The sequence below is a fragment of the Delphinapterus leucas genome, chromosome 13 (assembly GCF_059928025.1).
Source record: "Delphinapterus leucas isolate spDelLeu-1000000601 "Yukka" chromosome 13, BTC_Dleu_Yukka2, whole genome shotgun sequence".
Lineage (NCBI taxonomy): Eukaryota > Metazoa > Chordata > Mammalia > Artiodactyla > Monodontidae > Delphinapterus > Delphinapterus leucas.
This window is the reverse complement of record NC_143141.1, coordinates 68,954,674-68,979,849: the sequence shown is the minus strand read 5'-3', so window position 1 is coordinate 68,979,849 and position 25,176 is coordinate 68,954,674. Positions and strand designations below refer to the sequence as shown.

General features: G+C 36.7%; 2 protein-coding genes across 11 annotated transcripts in view; one reads left to right on the top strand and one right to left on the bottom strand.

The window, feature by feature from the left end:
• Positions 1-15,635, top strand: part of SLC30A6 (solute carrier family 30 member 6) — a 38,218-nt gene extending 22,583 nt beyond the window's left edge. For 3 of the 5 annotated variants that reach the window (XM_022574129.2, XM_022574128.2, XM_089922401.1), the window contains 5 exons: positions 293-412; positions 2,868-2,970; positions 4,372-4,419; positions 5,489-5,557; positions 12,171-15,635. In XM_022574129.2, the coding sequence (XP_022429837.1) occupies positions 293-412; positions 2,868-2,970; positions 4,372-4,419; positions 5,489-5,557; positions 12,171-12,671 (841 nt within the window). In that variant the 3' untranslated portion in view covers positions 12,672-15,635. The remainder of the gene's footprint in view (positions 1-292; positions 413-2,867; positions 2,971-4,371; positions 4,420-5,488; positions 5,558-12,170) is intronic. The other 2 variants (XR_016395306.1, XM_089922400.1) reach the window with 2 other exon arrangements.
• A 13-nt stretch (positions 15,636-15,648) lies between these two features.
• NLRC4 (NLR family CARD domain containing 4) overlaps positions 15,649-25,176 on the bottom strand; it is a 44,107-nt gene continuing 34,579 nt past the window's right edge. For all 6 annotated transcript variants that reach the window (XM_022574126.3, XM_022574127.2, XM_089922396.1 and 3 more), the window contains one exon: positions 15,649-16,519. In XM_022574126.3, the coding sequence (XP_022429834.1) occupies positions 16,227-16,519 (293 nt within the window). In that variant the 3' untranslated portion in view covers positions 15,649-16,226. The remainder of the gene's footprint in view (positions 16,520-25,176) is intronic.

Sequence of the window (25,176 nt, the reverse complement as noted above, 5' to 3'; positions counted from 1 at the left end):
TTTCATGATATACATAACGTTAAAGGAATGCCCAAGAAATGCATCTGTCTCAGCATTATTATTGCTGAGGTTACTACGTGAATCTCACAGATCAGATTCTTATTCTCCCTTTACTTTTTCTTACTTTTTAATTGGTGATAGAAAAGAGACCTTTATGAGTGAGAGTTTTGTTCCCAAATTCTCTTTGCTTTCTTTAAAAGATATACTAAAATACAAGTCATCTTTTATATGACTTTCATCAGTATTACGTAAGTTCTACTAATGAATACTCTTTTTATTTGTTTTTTCATAGCTTGTGTGGAATTATTCCAGGACTTAGCAGTATCTTCCTTCCCCGAATGAATCCATTTGTTTTGATTGATCTTGCTGGAGCATTTGCTCTTTGTATTACTTATATGCTAATTGAAATTAAGTAAGTATTTTTTATTGCTATCAAGTGTGTTTCGATTCCTGGGGCATCAGTAGGATGGCTAGGGATTAAGCTTATAGTATGTTTGCTTGTGATCTGTGCAACTTTGGTCAAGTCTTGTCCTCAAGTGTCTTCATCTGAAAAATTATGGGGGTTGGATTCAATAAGAAATTTTCACCACAGTCTATAATGCAGGCTGGAAAACTGTTTAAATTCCTTGCTGCTGACCTGATGAGTGAGACTGAGAAGAGGGTAAAAGAGAGATGAATCACAGTGACTGTTGCTGAGCGAGGGAAGACAGGAAGTAGATGTGAATCAACTTTAGAAAAAGCAAGTCTATTAGGAAAGAGACTTTAGCAGCCTTAAGCTTAATTTTATGACGTGATTCGGTGACTCCCTGCCGTTTTGCATACTCTCCTAGCATATCACATACAATTATGTTTTTATTTACTACCTCTATGTGATTCCTACATTTTTATTTCTAGCCCAGATCTCTACTGAATTCCAAAAAGCATATCTTCTGTTCATGTCCACCTCAACTGAACCTATTTCCCCCATCCCCAAAACTGCTTTTTCTTGTACTTTGTGTCTCAGTGAATGCTACTACAGTCTATTCCTTTGCATTCTGCTTTTAAATTGTGTTAAAACATACATAAAATAAAATTTACTATTTTAACCATTTCCAAGCATACAGTTCAGTACTTTCACAGGCATTTAGTGCATTCACTTTGTTGTGCAATCATCATCACGATCCACCTCCAGAACTTTTTCATCTTCCCTAACTGAAACTGTACCCATTAAATAATTACTACCCATTCTACCTCCCCCCAGCCCCTGGCAACCACTATCCTACTTTCTGTCTCTGTGAATCTGACTACTCTAAGTACTTCATATAAATGAAATTATACATATTTGTCCTTTTGTGTCTGGCTTATTTCACTTAGCATAATGCCCTCAAGGTCCATCCATGTCACAAATGGCAGGATTTCCTTCTTATGGCTGACTAATATTCCATTGTGTATATATTTATGTATGTATATGCCACATTTTCTTTATCCATTTATCTGTCAACAGAAACGTAAGTTGTTTCCATGTCTTGGCTGTTGTAAACAGTCTTGTCACCTACTCTTGTTTAATCTTTCTTTTTAATATTATCTTACCCTTCTTCCCATTCTTTTTCCTAAATTGAGGCCTTTGTGATCATTTCCTTGGCCTAATTAGAATAGTCTTCTGATCTTATAATTTTTATTCTCACACATCTTTAGTTATCTGCTATTTTGCTACTGATGTGATCATTAAAAGTTGCAAATCGGAACATAATGTTTTCCTGTTTCAAAATTCTCTTTTGGGTACTTAAAATAATTAAAAGTTGTTAACACAGTGAAGCTTCTACCAACCTTACTAGCCATCCGTCTATATATACTTAACTGTTGATAGTTTCATTGCTGCATCAGGGTTTTCACGCCCTTGCACATGCTGCTTTCACTGTCTACAGTATCTTGCTCGCATCATCTTGCTCATCTTGAAGGCTCAGCTCAAATGTCACCTCTTTTTTTTTCTTTCTTTTTTTTTGCTGCTGGAACGTCCCCGACCAGGGATCCATCCTGCGCGCCCCTCAGTGGAAGCGCGGAGTCTTAACCACTGGACCACCAGGGAAACCCCTGTCACCTCTTTTTATATTTAGCGTTTCTGCATTATCCCTACCCCAGTAGGCTTGCCACTCACTCCTTTGTGCATCCATGATACCCTGTAGGACTTCTCCTTTGTACCCAAAGTCCTTTATTATATTTTTCACATGTATGTTTCCTGCCATTTCAAAGGCAGAATCTATGTCTTTACTCATGTTTCTATTCCCAACATATGGGAAAAAGTGAAAAAGTACATGATCAGCTTTGTAACCATTGGCATTTTGGTCTGTCTTGTTAATAGAACAGTGAACTACTGATGAGATGTTGCACTTCAGTCACAATGTTGCTATAGCAAATTCCTGGAGAATCTCACCTTGTGAAATTCCTGGGGAATTTGAAAAATTTTAATAGTAATTATTGGAGTTATCGTTTACAGCAAAATTGATAGAATCACTGATGAATTCTATTGGTCTTCCTGTATCAGAAATTACTAGTTAAAGGTTTTTATTTGTTGCAGCAAATAAATATATATGAAATATTTATAGTTGACATGTAGATTGAAAATACATTGTGGGGAAATGCTCACATTATTTTTCTTCATCATCTCTCGTCACACTAATTAACATAAATATTAGTTATTTCTCCCTAAACTTTGGCAAGAAAGGATTCTGAAAACCTTTTATTTTCCTTTGAGATGCTCTCATTGCTAGTAGTGGCCAGCTGTGGTAAAACAGTCCTGTTGCTTTAGATAATTAAAGTTTGGTAGATTAAATTGTAAAAAGCCCAGTGAAGCATACATTTAAGATTTAGAATTGTTTTTTTCTTTTCAGTAATTATTTTGCTGTAGATACTGCATCAGCCATAGCCATTGCTCTGATGACATTTGGCACTATGTATCCCATGAGTGTGTACAGTGGGAAAGTACTACTCCAGGTAAGGCTCTTTTTTCAATATGCATGCTTTAAAATTAGCTATGTTCTTTTACCAGATTATAAAACAATATGGGTTCTTCTACCAGATGATGAAATTTTTAGCTACTGGAGGGCACTGTTGGAAATGAAGCCAAACAATAATCTCTGAAATTTTAATAGTAAGAACCAGATGGTACTTCCCTGGTGGCGCAGTGGTTAAGAATTCGCCTGCCAATGCAGGGCACATGGGTTCAAGCCCTGGTCCGGGAAGATCCCACATGCCGCGGAACAGCTAAGCCTGTGCGCCACAACTATCGAGCCTGCACTCTAGAGCCTGTGCTCTGCAACAAGGAAAGCCACCGCAGTGAGAAGCCCTCACACCAAAATGAAGAGTATCTCCCGCTCGCTGCAACTAGAGAAAGCCCACACGCAGCAACAAAGACCCAGCTCAGCCAAAAATAAATAAATAAATAAATAAATTTATTTTTTAAAAAAAGAACCAGGGCTTCCCTGGTGGCACAGTGGTTGAGAGTCTGCCTGCCGATGCAGGAGACACGGGTTCGTGCCCTGATCCGGGAAGATCCCACATGCTGCGGAGCAGCTGGGCCCGTGAGCCATGGCAGCTGAGCCTGCGCGTCCGGAGCCTGTGCTCCGCAACGGGAGAGGCCACAACAGTGAGAGGCCCGTGTACTGCAAAAAAAAAAAAAAAAGAACCAGATGAAGTACTATTGATGCACAAAATAGGCACAGATCTTCATGTAGTTGTAAGGCAAAAGCATAAATGAAAATATTTTGCCTCTAATAATGTTTCAAGTGAAAACAATATTACTTAAAATCTTTTTTAGATATTCATTTTCCCCTAATAAATGTGCTTTGGCTATTGTATAATCTGGTTATGATTGTTTTCTTATTTTCTATTCTTGAATTAGTGAGACTTTTAAATTTAAAATGCGAAATCACTACTTATTGAAACAATAGGAACACCTGTAGACAAGCACTTGAATAGAAAGGTAGTTTCCCAGGACTAGATGAATGTGTAAGCACTGCTTTTCCTTCTGTCTTTCCCTCATGCCTTTTCTAAAACTTACGGGTTGTATCTCCCTCTCCAGAAGCAGTAATAACAATTAGATTAGTTTTATAGTGCTATGCCTTATACAAAATTTTACTTTCTTAAAGATTTTTTTATTGATTATTTGGTTCTAGAGATAGCAGCTTTTTTGCAATATAAGAAATAAGCATGGGCTGATTTCTGATGCTGCTTTATTAGTGGGTCAATTAAAGCCTTTCTTCCCTAAATCATGATAGGGCACATGTGAAACAAAGCAAAGGCTGGTGTAAAACCCAATTTTTTTAGTGTCAGGACTACTGTTGCAAAAGCTTTTTCTCTCTCTAGATTCATATTTTATTTTATTTTTTTCCCCAGACAACACCACCCCATGTTATTGGTCAGTTGGACAAACTTATCAGAGAGGTAAGATGGAATAATAAGTAAAATCATTTTAATTTATAATTAGAGAATGCAAAGAGTGGGTGCAAATAATTTCAACTCTTTCTAGAATTTTATTTTAGGGAAGTTTTTGTTCTTTACAATGATATAGTAGGAGACATAACATAGTGACAAAAATAGAACAATTTGACGAATTGCACAGTCTGGAAGCCAGATTCACTTGAAATATTGGGTTGGCCAGAAAGTTCATTTGAATTTTTCCATAAGATGTTATGAAAAACCGGAACGACCTTTTTGGCCAACCCAATAAATGTAGACGGTAATGGTCTAAAGGCCACACTATTTGCTATATAAATGCTGTGATTTTTATGATTTTGTATTCAAACCTAGGATTTTGATTAAGTCAGAGGCCACCTTTACATGGTGATTGCTTCAGCACCTAATATCTTGATCTGTAGGTTTAGATTTTGTATGGTTATAAAATTCCAACTGTTAACTAATGAAGGAATAAGATAATCAAATTATTTGAATGTTGAGAGTGTTTTAAACTATTGGTTGTCAGTATCACAGCGGCCACTTTGATCAATATAGCTGGCCACTTGCTTCACCTAGTGGGGTCTGTGCCACTGTATCAATGGGCCACACACTGTATAATCTGGCCTTGGAATTTCCTTTTGGCCCACATCCAAATAACATCCTGTATTGTACAGAAATTTGTTAAAAGGGAATCCGGAGAAAGGAATGATTGAGAAGACAAAAAAATTCTGATACCACAAGTGCTGAATATAAATATATACTATACTAATAAGGTGAAAAGAACTACACACTGTTGAACAAGGTGTGAATGAGGGAAGTAAAGACCTGATTCTTGAGGGATGGGTGCAGAGAATAAACTGGAAAAGAAGGCCCTGGCTTAGTATTGAACAAGCAGAAATGGTATCTGGAGTGAATGGTCTGGGACTTCTCTTGGCTAGTAAGTGTCTTCAGGCAGGGTTTGGCCATGTCATTTCTAGGCTTACAGCAAATCCATAATGTGACTGAATTGTGTTGGTTATGTCAAATACAAAAGCCCTATTTCTGTGTTTTTGATTAGGTATCTACGTTGGATGGAGTTTTGGAAGTCCGAAATGAGCATTTTTGGACCCTAGGTTTTGGCTCATTGGTATGCTTTCTACATATTACTTTAGTTTAAACATAGTTTAAAACATAGTTATAAAACAAAGTTTATAAACTTAGTTTATACTTTTTAAAACTGAAAAAAGTATTTCTTTAAAATTTTTATAGATCCTTTGATTCCCATTTCTGTTCAATAAAGTAAAAAATGTAGATGGATTTAGTAACCTAACTGAGAATTGTTTTTCTTCTTTCATTTTTTTCCTTTCAAACTAAATGATCTCAATACTGGGCTGTCCAAAAAAGAAAAATCCATAGTCATACATTCCTAAATACAAAAATGTTGCAGAAGTAAAATGTGCAATTATTTTCTTTTTTATTACCATTCTTATTTTGGATATTTTTGCTGAATTTGTTAAAGAGTTATAATAACAGCTGCTTCAGCATAAAATTCCGTGTTTTCTAGTCCAATTTAGACCTCATTACCAAAGAGATTTTGTTATGGCATGATTTTATTCCTGTGTCAGGAATGATGAAGAAAATACAGGAAAGTACCCAGAAAAAAAAATTTAAACAACCATAATCCTATTGATGTTTTGGTATTAATACTTGTATACTTACTCTCTTTAGAAAATGAGGTCATGCTGTTTTATAATCTGCTCTTTTCACTTAATATATAATGAATAGTTTTCCATGTTATTAAATACTACTCTTCTACAATATCATTTTTAAAAAGAAAATAGGATTTGACTTTTGTAGCATAACACAGATTTCAGAGGTAGGCAGATTAGGGTTGGTCCAACAGCTCAATATCATCACTTTGCAGTCTTTAGTTTCAGGCTTATACTCTTTTAGCAAAAAATGGCTGCTTCATCTCTTCCTTTTCCTTCTCTTCCCCTCTCTAGTCTTTTGGATATCTAAAACTCATTCTCTAGTAAATTCTTCAGGAAAGGCCCTTGGGAACAATATTCCCTAAATTTTTGAATGTTGAAAACAGTTGTGAACATTATACTTGAAAATCGTTTAGCCGGATATAAAATCCTGAGCACATATTTTATTTCCTTGAGTTTCTTAAATATATTACTCCATTTTCCTCTGGCATAAAGCATTATGGTGATAAAGCCTGATCATACATAGTCTGATTTTTTTTTCACCTTTATATGTGACTTGATCTTTTTGCTTCTATACCTAAAAGATTTTTTTAAATTAATTATTTTTTGGCTGCATTGGGTCTTTGTTGCTGCGTGCAGGCTTTCTCTAGTTGCGGCAAGTGGGGGCTTCTCTTGTTGCAGAGCATGGGCTCTAGGTGTGGGGGCTTTAGTAGTTGCAGCACATGGGCTCAGTAGTTGCAGCTCGAAGGCCCTAGAGCACGTGGGCTTCAGTAGTTGCAGAACGTGGGCTCAGTAGTTGCAGGTAGCGAGCTCTAGAGTGCAGGCTCAGTAGTTGTGGCACATGGGCTTAGTTGCTCTGCGGCATGTGGGATCTTCCCAGACCAAGGATCGAACCTGTGTCCCCTGCATTGGCAGGTGGATTCTTAACCACTGCACCACCAGGGAAGTCCCTTGCAGTTCACTTTTTTTTTTAAATATTTTTTAATTTATTTTACTTATTTGGTTGTTCCAGGTCTTAGTTGAGGCAAGCAAGCTCCTTAGTTTGGCTCGTGAGCTCCTTAGTTGCAGCACACATGTGGGATCTAGTTCCCTGACCAGGGATTGAACCCAGGCCCTCCCTGCATTGGAAGTGTGGAATCCTAACCACTGTGCCACCAGGGAAAGCCCACTTACAGTTCACTTTTAATCATTCTTTTAATTGTATTGATAGTAACAAACTAGTAGACAAGTGTTTATTTAGCTGGGTGGCTTATAAACACAATCATCTCTGCTGTTCAGAACTTGGCCATCCAACAGCTACACCAATGTGATGCCTAATTAAGACCAAGGAAATTAATAAAACAAGCTTTTGGGCTGCCAGGAATAATTGTCACAAAAGCCATAGATTAATGCAAACACCATTATCATAGGACACTGTTCAAGCTCATACTTGGAAATGGTTTTCACTTATTTTAATTGCTTTGACTTCCATATCAGACTGAAAGAGGAGATACAGTATCTTTTATAATTTTGTATAGTGAAAACTGAGATTACCATCTCACAGTGGCAAAGGAAAGGGAGAAATCAAAGATGACTCGATTTGTAGACATGGCTTTTCTTACCTAAAAGTAATAAAAATGGAAGTCAAATTCAAGCAGTAAGATATTTTCTTTATCTCATGATTAGCAATAACGCTCTTATTAGTGCTCAAGCCATAGATTTAGACCCATTGTAACTAAGCCAACTATTTTGCTAATTTAGGTGCTATTATAGTTTTTTCTTTTTTTGAAATCTGAGTTTATCTAAAAATCAACAATGTCTGCTATATATTTTATTTACTATATATTTTTGTTCTGTCTGTTGCTTGTTTTTTTAGTACGTATTTTTATTTAAGTTTTTATTATACAAATATACCCCATTGTTAGAAAAATTAGAACTTAAGTCAAAAAGAACAAAAATCCTTAATAATTCTACCATCTAGAGATAAGTGCTGTCATTCGTTTTTCCCCCCAACATAGTGATTTGATATTTTTATAGATTATACACCATACTAAATTATAAAATATTGACTGTATTCCCTGTGTTGTACATTACATCCCTGTGACTTACACTTATTTTATAACTGTTAGTTTGTATCTCTTAATAACCCTTCATCTATTTTGCCCCTTCCCTCACTGCTCTCTCCTCTGGTAACCATTAGTTCTCTGTATCTGTGCGTCTATTTTTGTTTTATTCTGTTTCTTCATTTGTTTTGTTTTTTTGATTCCACATATAAGTGGAAACATACAGGATTTGTCTTTCTCCATCTGACTTATTTCACTAAGCATAATACCCTTCAGGTCCATCCAAGTTGTTGCAAATGGCAAGATTTCATTCTTTTTTATGGCTGCGTAATATTCCACTCTACATGTATACCATGTCTGTATCCATTTATCTGTCAGTGGGCACTTCGGTTGCTTCCATATCTTGGTATTGTAAATAATGCCACTATGAACATTGGGGTGCATTTATCTTTTTGAATTAGTGTTTTCATTTTCTTCAGATAAATACCCAGGAGTGGAATTGTTGGATTGTATGATACTTTCGTTTTTAATTTTTGAGGAACCTCTGTACAGTTTTCTGTAGTGACTGTAACACTTTACATTCTCACCAGTGATGTACTGTGGTTCCCTTTTCTCCATATCTTTGCCAACACTTGTTATCTTTTTGACAGTAGCCATTTTGATAAGTATGAGGTGAAATCTCATTGTGATTTTGATTTGCATTTCCCTGATGATGAGTGATGTTGAGCGTCCTTTCATGTTCCTGTTGGCCTTTTGTACGTCTTCTTTGGAAAAATGCCTGTTCAGGTCCTCTGCCTGCACCCCCACTTTTTTTTTTAATTGGAGTGTAGTTCATTTACAATGTTGTGTTAGTTTCAGGTGTACAGCAAATTGATTTAGTTATACATATACATACGTTCATTCTTTTTCAGATTCTTTACCCATATAGGTTATTACAGAATATTGAGCAGAGTTCCCTGGGCTATACAGTAGGTGCTTGTTGGTTATCTGTTTTATATATAGTAGTGTGTTTTTGTTAATCCCAAGCCCTTTTTTTTTTTTCCTGGCCACACCATGCAGCATGTGGGATCTTAGTTCCCCCACCAGGGATCGAACCTGTGCCCCCTGCAGTAGAAGCACAGAGTCTTAACCATTGGACCACTAGGGAAGTCCCCCAAGGCCATTTTTTAATTGGGTTTTTTTATTTTTGATGTTGAATTGTATGACTTTTTTATGTCCTTATCAGACATCATTTGCACATGTCTTCTCCCACTCACTAGGTTGCCGTTTCATTTTATTGATGGTTTCCTTCACTGTGCAAAAGCTTTCTAGTTTGATTAGGTCCCGTTTGTTTATTTTTGCATCTGTGGCCCTTGCCTGAGGAGGCAGATCAGAAAAATACTGAGAAGACTGATGTTAAAGACCTTACTGCCTGTGTTTTCTTCTAGGAGTTTTATGGTTTCAGGTGTTAAATTTAAGTCTTTGATCTGTTTTAAGTTTATTTGTGTATATGGTATGAGAAAATGTTCTAGTTTCATTCTTTTGTATGTAACTGTCCAGTTTTCCCAGCACCACTTATTGAAGGGACTGTCTTTTCCCCATTGTGTTTTCTACCTCCTTTGTTGTCGATTAATTGACCATATGTGTGTGGGTTTATTTCCGGGCTCTCTGTTCTGTTCCATTGATTTATGTGTCTGTTTTTGTGCCAGTACTATACTGTTTTGATTACTGTAACTTTTATAGTATAATTTGAAGTCAGGGAGCATAATACCTTTGTTCTTCCTTCTCAAGATTGCTTTGTCTATTTGGGGTCTTTTGTGGTTCCACATAAATTTTGGGATTACTTGTTCTAGTTCTGTGAAAAATGCCATGGGTATTTTGATAGGGTGGCATTGAATCTGTAGATTGCTTTGTGTAGTATGGACATTTTAACAATATTAATTCATCCAGTCCATGAACACAAACTATCTTTCCATTTATTGGTATCATCTTTAGTTTCTTTCATTGGTGCCTTATAGAGTATGGGTCTTTTACCTCCTTGGTTAAATTTTTTTTCTTAATTAATTAACTTTATTTTATTTATTTTGGCTGCGTTGGGTCTTCGTTGCTGCACGCGGGCTTTCTCTAGTTGTGGCGAGTGGGGGCTGCTCTTCGTTGTGGTGCGTGGGCTTCTCATTGCAGTGACTCCTCTTGTTGTGGAGCATGGGCTCTAGGTCTGCGGGCTTCAGTAGTTGTGGCTTGCGGGCTCTAGAGCGCAGGCTCAGTAGTTGTGGCTCACAGACTTAGTTGCTCTGCAGCATGTGGAATCTTCCTGGACCAGGTCTAGAACCCGTGTCCCCTGCATTGGCAGGCGGGTTCTTAACCACTGCACTACCAGGGAAGCCTTCCTTGGTTAAATTTATTCCTAGATATTTTATCCTTTTTGATTCAATTGTAAGTGGGATTTTCTTGATTTTCCTTTTTGATAGTTCATTATTAGTATATAGAAATGCAACAGATTTCTATATATTAGTTTTATATCCTGAAACTTTACTGAATTCATTTATTAGTTCTAATAATTTTTTGGTGGAGTCTTTAGGGTTTTCTATATATAGTATCATGTCTTCTGCAAATAGTGATAATTTTACTTCTTCCCTTCCAATTTGGATGCATCTTATGTCTTATTCTCCTCTGATTGTTGTGGCTAGGACTTCTAATACTATGTTAAATAGAAATGTCAAGAGTGGGCATCCTTGTCTTATTCCTGATCTTAGAGGAAAAACTTTCAGCTTTTCATCATTGAGTATGATGTTAGCTGTGTGTTTGTCATAAATGGCCTTTATTATTTTGATATATGTTCCCTATATACCAACTTTGTTGAGAGTTTTTATCATAAATGGTGTTGAATTTTGTCAAATGCTTTTTCTTCATCTATTGAGATGATCATGTGATATCATTCTTGGTATTTTTCTGTGTGTTTGTTTTAATCAAACTATGAACATTGTTGTACCTGTTATTTTACTATCTTTTAAAGACAAAATGTATGATGAACATCTTATCAAGTTAATAAGCATACTTATAACCATCATTGTAATGCCTGGTGCTCTGTATCCTAGTAACCTAGGCTAGAAACCTTGAGATCATCTTTGATGACTTCATCTCCCTCATTCATTATATCTAGTTGAGAATTAAGATCGCCCATGGAATATCATGAATCCATCTGTCCCTCTCTGGTCCCATTATATCTGTCCTATCTCAGCCTTCTTCATTTCTAACCTAGACTGTTGCAGTCATTTCCTAACTAATTAGCAATTATCCATAACTGTAATTTTCTGAACACTAATTATTTTACTTCTGTTTGATTGCTGCAACTAAAACTCCTTACTCATGGTTTTTAGAACCCCCTCCTAGCCTTTCTTTTTACCTTTATTACCTGACCTATCTTTCTTCTTTCGGTTCTTCCTTTCCTTATTTCTTTCCTCCTTTCCTCTTCCTTTTCTTCCTGTCTTTTCTCTCTTTCATTGTTTTTCTGCTCCCTGAAATATTGTACTTCTTTTTATATAATAATATTGCTTATTCTTGCCCAAACATGCCATGGGTTTTAATTGCTATTCCCTCAGCTTAGAATGCCTGTCTCTGCCTTTTGAAATTTCATTTGACCACCAACCCAGATCAAATGCCATCTTCTTTTGAAGTCTTCCTCAATTGAATTAATATGCATTCTCTGACCTTTCAGTGCATTTTCCATATACTTCATTTGTATTCTGCCTTGTGTTACAACATGTCTGCCTTCCTCCTACATGGATTTCTTTTTTTAATATTTTAAAAAGTCACATTTTATTTAGAGTCATAAATTATTTTATTAACTCTTTACATTGATAATTACTACTAAGTAGTCTTTAAGGAATATCAAGACATTAAGTTTTCTCTTGTTTTAAAGAAAATACCAAGTAATGTTACAACCAAATCATAAATAAAATGTTCATTTCTAATGGAATTTTCAGTAGTATAATTCTAAGCAGTCTCTTTCATATGATTTTGTCCCTTTTAGGCTGGATCTGTTCATGTGAGAATTCGACGAGATGCAAATGAACAAATGGTTCTTGCTCATGTGACCAACAGGCTGTACACACTAGTATCTACTCTGACTGTTCAGATTTTCAAGGATGATTGGATCAGGCCTGCCTTACTGTCTGGGCCTGTTGCAGCCAATGTCCTAAACTTTTCAGATCATCACATAATCCCAATGCCTCCTTTAAAGGGTACTGACGATTCCAACCCTGTTACATCAACTCCAGCTAAACCCAGTAGTCCACCTCCAGAATTTTCATTTAACACCCCGGGAAAAAACGTGAGCCCAGTTATTCTTCTTAATACTCATACAAGACCTTATGGTTTGGGTCTTAATCATGGACACACACCTTATAGCAGCATGCTTAATCAAGGACTTGGAGTTCCAGGAATTGGAGCAACCCAAGGATTCAGGACTGGTTTTACAAATATACCAAGTAGATATGGAACTAACAATAGAATTGGACAACCAAGACCATGATGTACTGTAATTTAATTTATTTTTATGAGGAATATTGACTCCTTGGCTTTCAGTTTATTTAGTAATCCAACGTTGCATCGACTGTTAAATCATTTACTCTAATTAGAGAATAGTAGGTTTGTTCACATTTCATGAAACCAATGAAACTATATTTTTGTAAAATGTATTTGGGGCAGTGAGAACCTTCTAAATGTTATAGGCTTTAAATAGGCTTCCTTTAGAAAGCTGTTTCTCTAAATTTGAATTTTGCTATCTTTGGTTTCGTAGTTGACTGCAGTGTGACATAACACTACCTTTATAAGAGAGCCACTTGATGGAGTGGATCTGTCACATTATTAAAAATATAATACTTTCTTCAGTGAAATTTATAAACATGCTTCTTGAGTACACATTTTAGGAAAAGAAAAAATCCATTTTAAAAGTAAAAGTCTCTTTTATAGATTTTCCAAACATAATTGCTACATTTTCCTTTGAGGTCCTCCTGAATTATGTCTTGCAAAGTAAAAGCAAACATTTTTATCAGAAATTTTAAAACATATTTTACCATCTGGGACAATTTAAAATTTTTACTTATCAGTTTTTTAATAGTTTTTCTCATTAAAAAATTTCACTACATTTGTAAGTGGCCCATCGTTCTCAAAGTGTTTTATTTTGGTTAAATAATACCAAATCTTTAGGTGATATGCAGTGAAGGAATCCCAGTTTTCTGTCTTACATTTAACCAAATACTGACATAATGATAGATTTATCTTTTTTGTCACCTTTTCATTGGTTGACTTTAATTCCTCATTTTATTAACAAAATATATCACATATATTACCAAAATAGGTGGAATTCCATACGTAGTAATACGATTTAATCTTTTTTCAAAGTTGCATGAACAATTTGAGTTTACATTATATAATTTTACCAAAACATAGTGGACCCTAGGTTATAGAATACAGTATTGTTATATCTGCATTAGGCAGTTTCTAACTTACTTTGTTTTGCTTTATTGAAAAGTGAATCGAAGTGTGAGAATCATGTAAATTATTTTCCAAATGCAAATGTTAAGGACTTTCTAACATGGCCAGCATTACTTATAAAAAGTATAACAAGCAGCGGTCACAGATTACCTATGAGATTTTTTTCATTTTATCATGAGTTTTATAATTAGGTTTTAAAAACGGATTTTGAGAGTGGATTCAACTTTTCTAGAATCCAGTACTCCTGAAGATTTCTGACATTTCCAGCCATCAGCAGCTATCTAGAGAAGATTTTTTTTTTTTTAGATTTTGCAAGTTTCTTCAATAAACTCATCCTCTTTTAAATATGAGCAACACTCCCAAATCCTGTTTCTTTACAGTAGAATCATAAACATCTAAGAAGCCATCTCTGTCGAGCAGAATTGTAGTCATCCTGTGATAAGTGACAATGTCCCAAATAACTTTTGCTTGATGAGGAGTTGATCATTGTCTTTGACATCTGCAACCCTGTTCAGGCACTTGACCTGCTGAAGAAATAGAGCCCACGCTACCTTGACTGCCGGGGAAAGTGAAACTTTGTAAAATGTGATAAGGCAACCTGTTCCTTGACATTTGTCTTATGTTCTCCAACTATTACTATACCTATTATTGGTCTACTATTACAGGGTGATTTTTCCTCCATTGACCTCATCTAAACGTGAATTCGGGTCATGCATGAAATCTGAAGAACTGCCGTGTACTGAGTGATGATTAAGAGGTATGTGCTGCCATGCTATGCATGTCTTCTCCATCTCCAGGGGATTTTTAAAGTGCCCAGGTACTGAACACAGTTCTGTGAGATGTTAAATGCCTATTTCCTCAACACCCATTTAGAGGTAACACCTGTGCAATTAATTGTCCTTCCAAAGGTGCTTTGATACCCACCTACACTATTTGAGAAGTTGCATATGGGTTCTGAAAGAATTGGCTCTACTTGCTGAAATTCAGTATTGCCAACTGCTTCAGGTGACATTGTTCCAGGCATTATTATATAAAGAAGTCTTATTTGCCAAGATCTGACCAGCTTCTGGATATGAAAATAAGAAGCTTGCCCAGCATAGGCCTAGATGTAGTAGCCTTACTAGTAAATCTTGCCACAGAGTTACTTGAAGCTAGACAAAGAAGCAAGTTTGAATTAAGTACTTGACCCATGGTTTGTGATTAAGAGCAAGCTTCATGGAATATGATTAATCCTGTTTGAGAAATTGCTATATTGTAACAGAAAAAAACACTGGACTAGAAGACAAGGTTTGGATTCCGATCCTCATGCTGCCACTGTATAAGTAGTTTTATAACCATGGGCAAGTCATTTAACTTCTATGAGGTTTCTCATCTGTAAAGTTAGGGTGGGAAATGAAGTAGTTGATCTGGAAACTATCAGCTCTAAAATTGTATGACTAAATCTGCCGAATATATGCCCACTTGTGAAACGGAATATTGTACCTAGTATTTCTTTTCAGTGACTACCTCAGCATACAGGCCAAGTGTTAGCTATGCCAATACCCGAGCCATTAATTGGAGATGCCATGAGAGCAGAGGGTAAACTACAGGTTGACACCATTTTGGTTTTTGTTTATTTCAGACTTGCCTCGACTTAAATCTGTTTAGATTAAACAGATTTTTCTTAGACTTCTTTCTTTGTAGGGAAGGATTATTTTTGGAGGTGGTGGGGAAAAGATTAGGGCAGGGTACCCTTAGCTTCCATAGGGTACAAAATAATGGGGTCCATTTTTTCTTTCTTCCTTAATCTCTGAAGTCACAGATGGAATTACATACATGTATCAGCAACTGGTTTAGCTACTCATTCAAGCCTCTGATTTAGCTATTCATAAACTGCCAATTTTTTGCTTAACTAAAGATTGCTGATCTTTTTGGGGAGTCTGATCTGCTTATGTAAGAAAATACTTTTTAAATTCCAAATTGTTTGAATTAAACTGTTTGAATAAAGAACATACATGGAGTTTTCTCTCTGCTTTTAAATAATTTTGGCCTGTTCTTTATTGGTAACTTTATCCCATATTTAGCAAATGCTTGTTGAGAGTATAGTACATGCCAGGCCCTGTATTAAGTAAATGTGCATACAATATATAAATTTTGCTGATCTGCTATTCTTGAGACCAAAGGGAATACAAGGATAAACAGGAGTCCCCTTCAAGTAACTGATACTCCTAGTAGAAGTGATGGGACACCAGAACTATTTATAGATGTCAAGTTAAACTCCCTCCCATTTCCTCCTCTTCTTTGGGTTTATTTTCTTGGCACCCTCCTCTTTTCCTTCTCCTTTTTATTTGAATGATGAAACTAAGAAAGTAGATTTCCGTGGAAGAGGCCAGCTAGGGAGGTGATGGTGCCACACATCATCCTGATATCAGTAAAAGAAGAAAAAGTTTAGAAGGGGTGAGTTAGGCAGACACTGAAGGATATTTTTTAGGTGTATAGTGGATTGCCATTTACTTTCAGACTCTTGGACTAGATGAGCAAAGATTTTTAAATCACCAGGCTGAAAGTAATGGGGTCCCCAGAGCATTCATGGGCTTAGGGTACCCTTTATTTAAGCAGTTACTAGTTTAAAAGCACCTTTAATAACACTGACATCATCGTCATCAAATTGCCACCCAACAAGCCTAGCTTCTTGGAGAAAAGTTAATTTGGATAGCACATGGCTAAGCTTTCTGACTAATGATGCATCAGGTAAAAGTCTTTTAGTACTGAAGTCAAAAAACACCAGTTGCTTAAGAGTCTCAAATACACTCATGAAGGCAAGCCATCCATCACTGCTCACACAATTTCCTGCCAAATCCAGCTGCTGGAAGTTTTTCAGAGGGTTCTTTTCAAAAAATGCACCTGAATAAAAAGATAGAAATAAGTATGTTAGCTGGAAGCAAAACAGCTTTTTTTTTTTTTAAGAGACCATGTTTGGACTAGTGCTTTGCTTAAGAAAGAAATCAGAATTCTCTGTAGTTAGAGCAGTGATTGTGAACCTGGTCCTTTATATTTGCAAATTATATTTTTACTAAAATGTAAGGGAATCTGATAAATAGTAATTAGTATAGCAAACCAATATAAATGAATTATATATTTTTCCCTTTTCCTGACTCTTCCAGGAAATGGAAAATTGCTTAAAAATTGAGGTATGAGAGATGCAATTAAAATATTCAGTACCTGTTTTCAAAACTGGAGTTGGACTTCGACAATATTAGGTCATTTCCTCTTCTGAAGAAGCAAACACTACCTATTGTTTCTTTGGATATGGAATATTCCTAACTGTGAACTTGAGTAAGTAAGTTCCTTCAGTATCTCAAGATTTGGAGCTTTGGGCTTATTTTTAACCCTCCCTAGACTCCTCAGGAACTTACTCTTTTCCTTACAGAATAGGGCACTCTAAAGTACCTCCTACAAAGGGAAAGTAGACATCCTAGCCATTACCATGAAATCAAAGATAACACCCTAAGGAATGGAGGAGTAAAGAAAAAGTAGGTTTCTGGGTCTGAAAGACTGCACAGAGCAAAGCCACCCCAACTGCCTGGCCTGCCCACTTCTGAGTATTATAGGAGAGGGGAATAAAGCTCTGTGTTCTGTAAGCCAAGGTGTGGTTGGGTCTTTTGTTACACCAGCTTAGCCTGTGCCCAGCCTAGCTCATACATAAGGCCTCACTTTCTCCTCTCTTTCTCCTTCCCATAATGAGCCCTTCTCTCTTCCTTATAGGTAACTTTCTTCCTGCTCTCTCTTATCCCTCATGTTCAAGTCCTTTCTGCCTCTGCTCTCTTTCCCATATGCTTCCCAGCATGGCATGTGGTCAGTCAAAATACTGGTTGCCAATTAGCGTGTCTGTATATAAGGCTCCTTCCCCAAAGAGCAACTTCATTTCTCCTTCCCAACTAGTAGAACAGATTTCACCACCTAAAAGGAACTTTAATAGAGAAGAATTTCAAGCCCATTCCATCCTCAGAGGGTAAGCTCTTTATACAGGCTGTCTGCCAAACTTAAAGAATAAGAGAGCTTCTTGCATAATTACTAGAATGTGCGCAAGCAAAAGAACCAAGAACAAGCAATATAATCCATAATCAAGGGCATGCATTTTGTTCATTTAATCTGCAGAGGAGCAGACTACTGAGAAAAGAGGAATCTGTGACATTTAGAGCTGTAGGCTATACGTGGGCTGTGGAGAACACAAGTGGCTTGATCCAAATTTCAGGCAGAATCTCAAATCCTCTGGGTAGAAGGATTCTGATCCTTGAAGGTCCCTTCATTCTAAACAAAACTCTAGTGTTGCCAGAGACCACCCTGTAGTTCCCCTGACTCAGAGCTCTTACCATTTATTTATTCAGCAAACATTTTTGAGTGCCTACTGTGTACCCCGGATTGTGCTAGGTGCTGGGGATATGTAAAAGGACATACATGGTCTCTGTCTCATTGGGCTTATAATATAGTGCGAAAACATACATTATAAAGTAATTACTGGCACAACATTGTAAATCAACTATACTTCAATAAAAATAAGTAAATTTTAAAAAAAGTAATTAGATGGGTGTTAGGTGCTGTGGTAGGTCAGGGTGCCCTGGGAGCACACAAAGGCAATAGGCTTTGCAACTCCACTTTGTTTCCAGAGCAGTGGCAATTGGGCTTACATGCTTCAGGAGTAAGGATCCTTCTCAGGTAGTATTGAATTGCCTCCAAGGAAAGGCTCCACAAAGGAAGAGTCTATTTTTCTTTCCTCATCACCCACAGTGAACCTAACCCCCTCCCTCAGGTGCACAGAGCTTCCTATCAACTTGTGCCTCACTCTAAAATGAGAAGAGAACAGTATAGGAATACCAGACAGTTGAGAACAGCCGCCAACAAGGAAGGCCGTTCCTTTGACTAAAAGCCAAACAAAAATGAGGCAACATAGGGAACAGGAAAAACTAACATCAAAAACCTAGTTTTTTTCAGAGACCCTAAAAAGTTACTGTGTCTAACACAACAAAAATAAGATGCTATTTTTTTAAAAGAATACAATTAGAAAACAAGAAAGAGCACTTGGAAAATTATCAGGATCCATGTGGCAGAATGATTTGGCCCAGGATTTAACACTGAGCTAGAACATGAGTACGGTCTGTGGTGGGTTTTTGTTTGTTTTTTTTTTTGAGAGCAAACTGGATAATGGAGTTCAGATGTGATGGCTGTCTTTTTGAGAACATGCTGGATAAGAGAGTTCCGCCTCAAACATTTAAATCAAACTATGTCATCTAAAAAAGGGTTAAGTTAAAACAGGTGAAATAGATCCCTGAGCTAGCGATGATTTCTTTCTGATAGTCCCAGATTGCTGATGGGCTAGAAACAAAATTTTGGGAGTCAGAATTTTAAAATGGCACTTAAAGCTTTAAGATTAAATGTAATCTCTAAGGAAGAAGAGCAGAGAACCTAGGACCAAGTTTTAAGAGAAATTTGGAGCATTTAATATCTATGTAGAGGAATTGCCATTGCAAAGGACACTGAGAAGTAACCAAGGTAGCATGGAAGTCAAGAGCACATTTCAAAAAGGAGGGGGAGTGCTCAGTGTCAACTTTTACACAGGTAAGTGAAACACTTTGGAAAATTTCCATTGAATTAAGACACATGCAGGTGTGTAGAGAATCAGCTGGAATGAGTAGGAAGCAGAGGATGATCAGGAAGTGGAGATGTACTGAGGGTACATAAATTTTTGCCTCGAAGGGAAAGACAGGGGTTGATAGATAGCCATAGTAGGAAGATAGGAGTCAGGAAGAGTTTTATTTAAAATGAGAGAGATTTGAGCATCTTTAAAAACTGATAGATAATGAAAAAAAAACTGATAGGAAAGAGTCAGTAAAGAGGGGCATAATTGGTGAAATGCTGTCCTTGAACAGGAATGAGGGCAGGGCTGGGATCTGAAGCACAGCTAGAGCACAGAGACTGCCCTTAGATAGGAGGGGAGAGACCTACTATAATGTAACAGGAGGGAAAAAAGAATCACATCCACTGTGAAATAGTGGAAGACTGGTGGATTAAGGAGAATAAAGTTTGAAATTGTTTATTTAGAGAGTGCTGCATACAGAGGCACAGTAAGATTGCCAGGAAATGTTGAGAGATTGTTTATTGTGTTAATGGACCTCATGTATTCAGAATTGGATAGGTCACTAATTTCACCTGTTCACTCATGAATCTATCACTTGGCCTGAGAATAAGAACATGGGTAAAAACTAGGATCTACTATGTGGTATCCCCCTATTGTACACATCTGCCACCTTCTGACCCAAAGAAACTACTATTCTGATGTAGAGTTTATCATTCTTTTGTATTTTTAAAAATGTGGTTTTGACAAGCACTCTATGTCTAAAAAATACATTGCTTAGGATATACTTTTATGGACTTTTGGGGGAGATATAATACACATACCATAAAATTCACCCTTTTAAAGTGTAACTGTAGTGGGTTTTAGTATCTTCACAAAGTTGTACTCTACTATATAATTCCAGGACATTTTAATCATCCCCAAGAATAAACTCCACAGTCACTAGCATTCATTCCCACCCTACCCCTGACATTGGCAACCATTAATCTACTTTCTGTTACTATAGATTTGCCTATTTTGGACATTTCATATAAATGGAGTCATACCATAATGTGGTCTTTTGTGACTGGTTTCTTTCACTTAGTATGATATTTTCAAGGTTCATCCATGTTATAGTGTATTCTAATACTTCATTCTTTTTATGGCTGAATAATACTCTATTATATGGATATATCACATTTTGTTTATCCATTCAGTAGTGATGGACATTTGGGTTGTCCAAACATTCTATGAACATTGCTGTACAAGTTTTTGTATGGACATATATTTTCATTTTCTCTTGGGTACCTCAGGGTGCAATTGGTAACTCTATGTTTAACCTTTTGAAGAGGTGCCAGAATGTTTTCCTATTCTAAAATTGAATGTTTCCAATTTCTCTTATGTCCTTGTCAACACTTATTACCTGTTTTATTATAACCGTCCCAGTGGGTTGCAAGAGGCATTTCACTGTGGCTTTGATTTGCATTTCCCTGATGGCTAATGATGTTGAGCATCTTTTCTGATGCTTATTAGCCACTTATGTATCTTCTTTGGAGAAATGCCTATTCAGATCCTTTGCCTTTCTAAACATTGAGTTGTCTTTTTATCAATGAGTCGTAAGAGTTCTTTATATATTCTAGATAGTAGTCCTTTATCAGATATGTGATATGAGTAAAGCCACTACAAACATACGTGTGCTTATGTCTCCATTTTGATTAATGAAATTATTTGTGTTGCTCTGTTTTTTCTTGATCAGTCTTGCTTAATTTTTATCTATTTTGTTACTCTTTTTAAAGAACCAACTTTAAGCTTTACTAGTCTTTTTTTAATTGTATTTTTGTTTTCTATTTCATTGATTTATACTCATGTTTATTGTATTGGGGTTTACTCTGTTTTTCTGGCTTCTTAAATTAGAAACTTACTAATTTTCCAGCCTTTTCTTATATAAGTATTTAAGACGATGAGAATTTTATTCAAGGCCTGTTTTTGCTGCATACCACAAGTTTCGTTATATAATGCTTTCTTACCATTTGCTCTAAATATTTTTGTTGAAACTTGTCATTATAAACTTGTAGTGTACCTATCTGCCAAATTGTGTGATTTTCCCCAGTAACCTGAGTGTAGGTACAGAAAAAGTGGAAAATTAAGGACAATCCAGGTTTTCAGTTTTGCCAGCAAATACACTGTATCTAATTTCATACCTTTCCGCCACACCTCATTTTCTCCCTGCATCTCATTAAGTAGTCTTTCTTTATTTAGAGACTCCACCTCTCATTATACTTTCTTCATTTCACTATTGTATCTGTCACACACATCCATCACTAACTGTCATTGCCTACATTGACTTGTAATACTGTGGGTCATGAGAGTTTCAGCTATTGTGACAAGAATGTTTGCAGGATGAAGGGTGGAATTTAAACTAAATAGGAAGGGAAGTCGAGATAGACAGGGGCTATTCAGTAAGTAGATAGTAGTGAACTCAACAGACTGGAAGTCCCAATGAAGTAAAATGAACTGGTGATGAGTCATTGAGTAACCAGGATGGAAATTTAGAAGGTTGTTGTTTGAGAATGGATTATCTGAATTTAGTATCTCAGAGGTAGAACAATTTTAAGTGGAATTATCATAATCTGATAATTCCATGCTCACAGATGGGTGAAGGAGAATGGAAGAGAAGGACCAAAGAGGAGGTTCCTGAGTGTTGCCTGAGTAGCTTCACAAAAGGAGTGAAGTCTTCTAGGTGGATGACCAGAGTTAGAGGGTGAGGAATTCTGTAAGACAGTTGCCAAAGGCTTCAGTGAATAAGAAAAGGTGACAAGAAGTTCAGAATTCATAGCAATAACAAAGGACAAACCATAGTCCAGTTAAATGGCCTAAGCTTCATGGGAGTAGGAATCCTTAATGAGGTTGGAGAAGGAGTGGACTAGAAGGGCAGAATGAGAATCAAGGAGAACCTCACCTTGCCTTTGAACTCTGAGAGGCATAAAAATCAAGAAAATAAAAAGTGACTAAAGAGAGCTGTAGGGGAGAACCAGGTTTCAGTTAGGACCAGGAGGTGTCTAAAACCTTTGGTAAAAAGGTACTTTTCTGAAAATACTCCCTATGTCTCCAGTGCATCTCCCCTACCCTGTATCTCATTAAATACTTCCTATGACATATTTCCTCCTTACTTCTTCCTATGTAGCCCTTATTTCATTAGACTCCCCATCTCTTATTACCAGTCTGCATTTTCTTATCCCATTTCAAGGCATATTGCATCTCATCCATCACATATACCATCACTAAATGGGGATGGGAATCCCAAAACCAGGTCTGATCCAGGGGAGGTGTTATGGACCAGAGCCAGGAAACTTATGCTAGAGGCTTGAACAATTGGTTGGTTCAGATATAGTAAAGAGGTTGTGAAATCATACAAGTGTATTTTAGAATTTTTGGTTGATTTTATATATAAGAAAATAGCATTTACTATAATTGGGTTTCTAAGAACCCAAGCTAGCCTATATTTCATGGCAAATTGCGGAAGTGCTGTAAGTTAATTTGTTCATTCATACAACAAATATTTATTGAGTTTGGGATATATGCTCAATACCAAGTCTAATGGCCTGGGCCTGTTCTCAAAGACCTCACAGTTTAGTGGGGCAGACGGACATATGAATACATTCTCTAAATTCAAATGGTAAGTGCTCTAATAAAAATAAATTCCTGTATATAATAATGAAAACCACTGTTTTTTAAAACCTGAATTGAATATAAGAACATTGGAAGACTGACATGTGTACTAAAGCTGAACATATTCTTACCTATAATCTTTACCTGTAATCCAAACCCACTCCTACATAGATACCAAGCAGAAATGTGGCCATTTGTTCACCAAAAGATATATACAAGGTTGTTCATAGCAGCACTATTCACAATATTCAAAAACCAAAAATTACTCAAATTATCAACAGTAGAATGGGAAAATCAGTTGAGGTATGTTCACACAATAGAAGATTTTACAACAATGAGAATGAATGAACCATGACTACACATAATAATATGGATGAATTTCACACACATGATGTTCAACCAAAGAAAACACAAAAGAATACATACTACATGATTCCATTTATATAAAATTCAAAAACAGTCAAGACCAATCTATGATGTTAGAAGTCCGGATAGCAGTTACCCTTGGGAGAAGGGAGCTATAAAGCTGACAATCTTCTGTTTCTTGATCTGGGTACTAGTTACATGGGTATGTGAACCTTATGAAAATTCCTTGTACTATCTACTTAGGATTTGTACACTTTTCTATGGGTATGTTATACTTCAATTAAAAAGTACAAAAACAAAATGAACCCTAATTCTGGCTTCATCTGCCTTTTAACATGATTCATATTATGGAGGAAATAAATCTTTTCTTCTCTTTGATGTTTATAGAGCCCAGTGGTGGAGAGGTAGAGGAGAGACCTGGAACTGAAGCCTGTTGTTTATAGAGCACATTAATATGTCTTTGGCTATGTGAAGGAAGGTCCTGAACCGAGCTTGGGCTTAGGGTGCTAGATATAATTGAATTACTCATCATAATAACATGGAGGGATTTTTTTGTTTGTTTGTTTGTTTTGGATTGCTGGGGTCTGTAAGAGATGGGGATGGAGGAAGACAGGGCAGTTGACAGGCAAGTAGAGCCTGAATTGGCAGAAATGTTCTTGCATCTCATTGGGAATGGGGAAGTGCCAATATTAAATTTAATCTGCTATTCAGAACTATCATGTAATCCCACCCTTCCCAATTACTTATAAGCATTCAGTAAATCTGCTACATCTATAATTATACTGGGGCCTTCCAGTAGAAATTAAGGATAAGTGACTGTTCTACCGATCTGAGTCACTTGGAGCAGCGGTCCCCAACCTTTATGGCATCAGGGACTGGTTTTGTGGAAGACAATTTTTCCACGGACAGGGGAGCGGGTGTGGGTTGGTGGGTGGAGACGACTCAGGCGGTAATGGGGAGCGGTGGATGAAGCTTTGCTCACTGGCCCACCCCTCGCCTCCTGCTGTGCGGCCCAGTTCCTAACAGGCCGAGGACCAGTACTGGTCTGCAGGCCCGGGGATTGGGGACCCCTGACTTGGAGGATAGGGAAAGGAATCACTGCAGGAGGCAAGATTACACAGATCTAGAGTCACACAAGAGCAGAAATGCAGAGCCAGAAATGACCATGGAAACAGAAGCCCTGGATCCAGGATATGGATTAGAGCAGTGGGGTTTTTTTTTAATAACCATTTTTAAAATTGAAGTATAGTTAATTTACAATGTTGTGTTAGTTTCAGGTGTACACTAAAGTGATTGTTCTATATATATATATATATATATGTGTGTGTATGTATATTTTTTCTTTCTCAGATTATTTAACATTATATGTTATTACAAGATATTGAATATAGTTCCCTGTGTTGTACAGTAGGTCCTTCTTGCCCATCTATTTTATGTATAGTAGTGTGTATATGTTAATCCCAAATTCTCCCCCTGCCCCCGCTGTCCCCTTTGGTAACCATAAGATTGTTTTCTATGTCTGTGAGTCTATTTCTGTTCTGTAAATAAGTATTTGCATCATTTTTTTAGATTCCACATATAAGTGATATCATATGATATTTGTCTTTCTCTGACTTACTTCACTTAATATGATCATCTCTAGATCCATCCATGTTGCTGCAAGTGGCATTATTTCATGCTTTTTATGGCTAAGTAATATTCCACTGTATATATGCACCACATCTTCTTTATGCATTCATCTGTCAATGAACATTTAGGTTGCTTCCATGTCTCGGCTTTTGTAAATAGTGCTATGAACACTGGGGTACATGTATCTTTTTGAATTAGAGTTTTCTCAGGATATATGCCCAGCACTAGGATTGCTGGATCATATGGTAGCTCTATTTTTAGTTTTTAAAGGAACCTCCATGCCGTT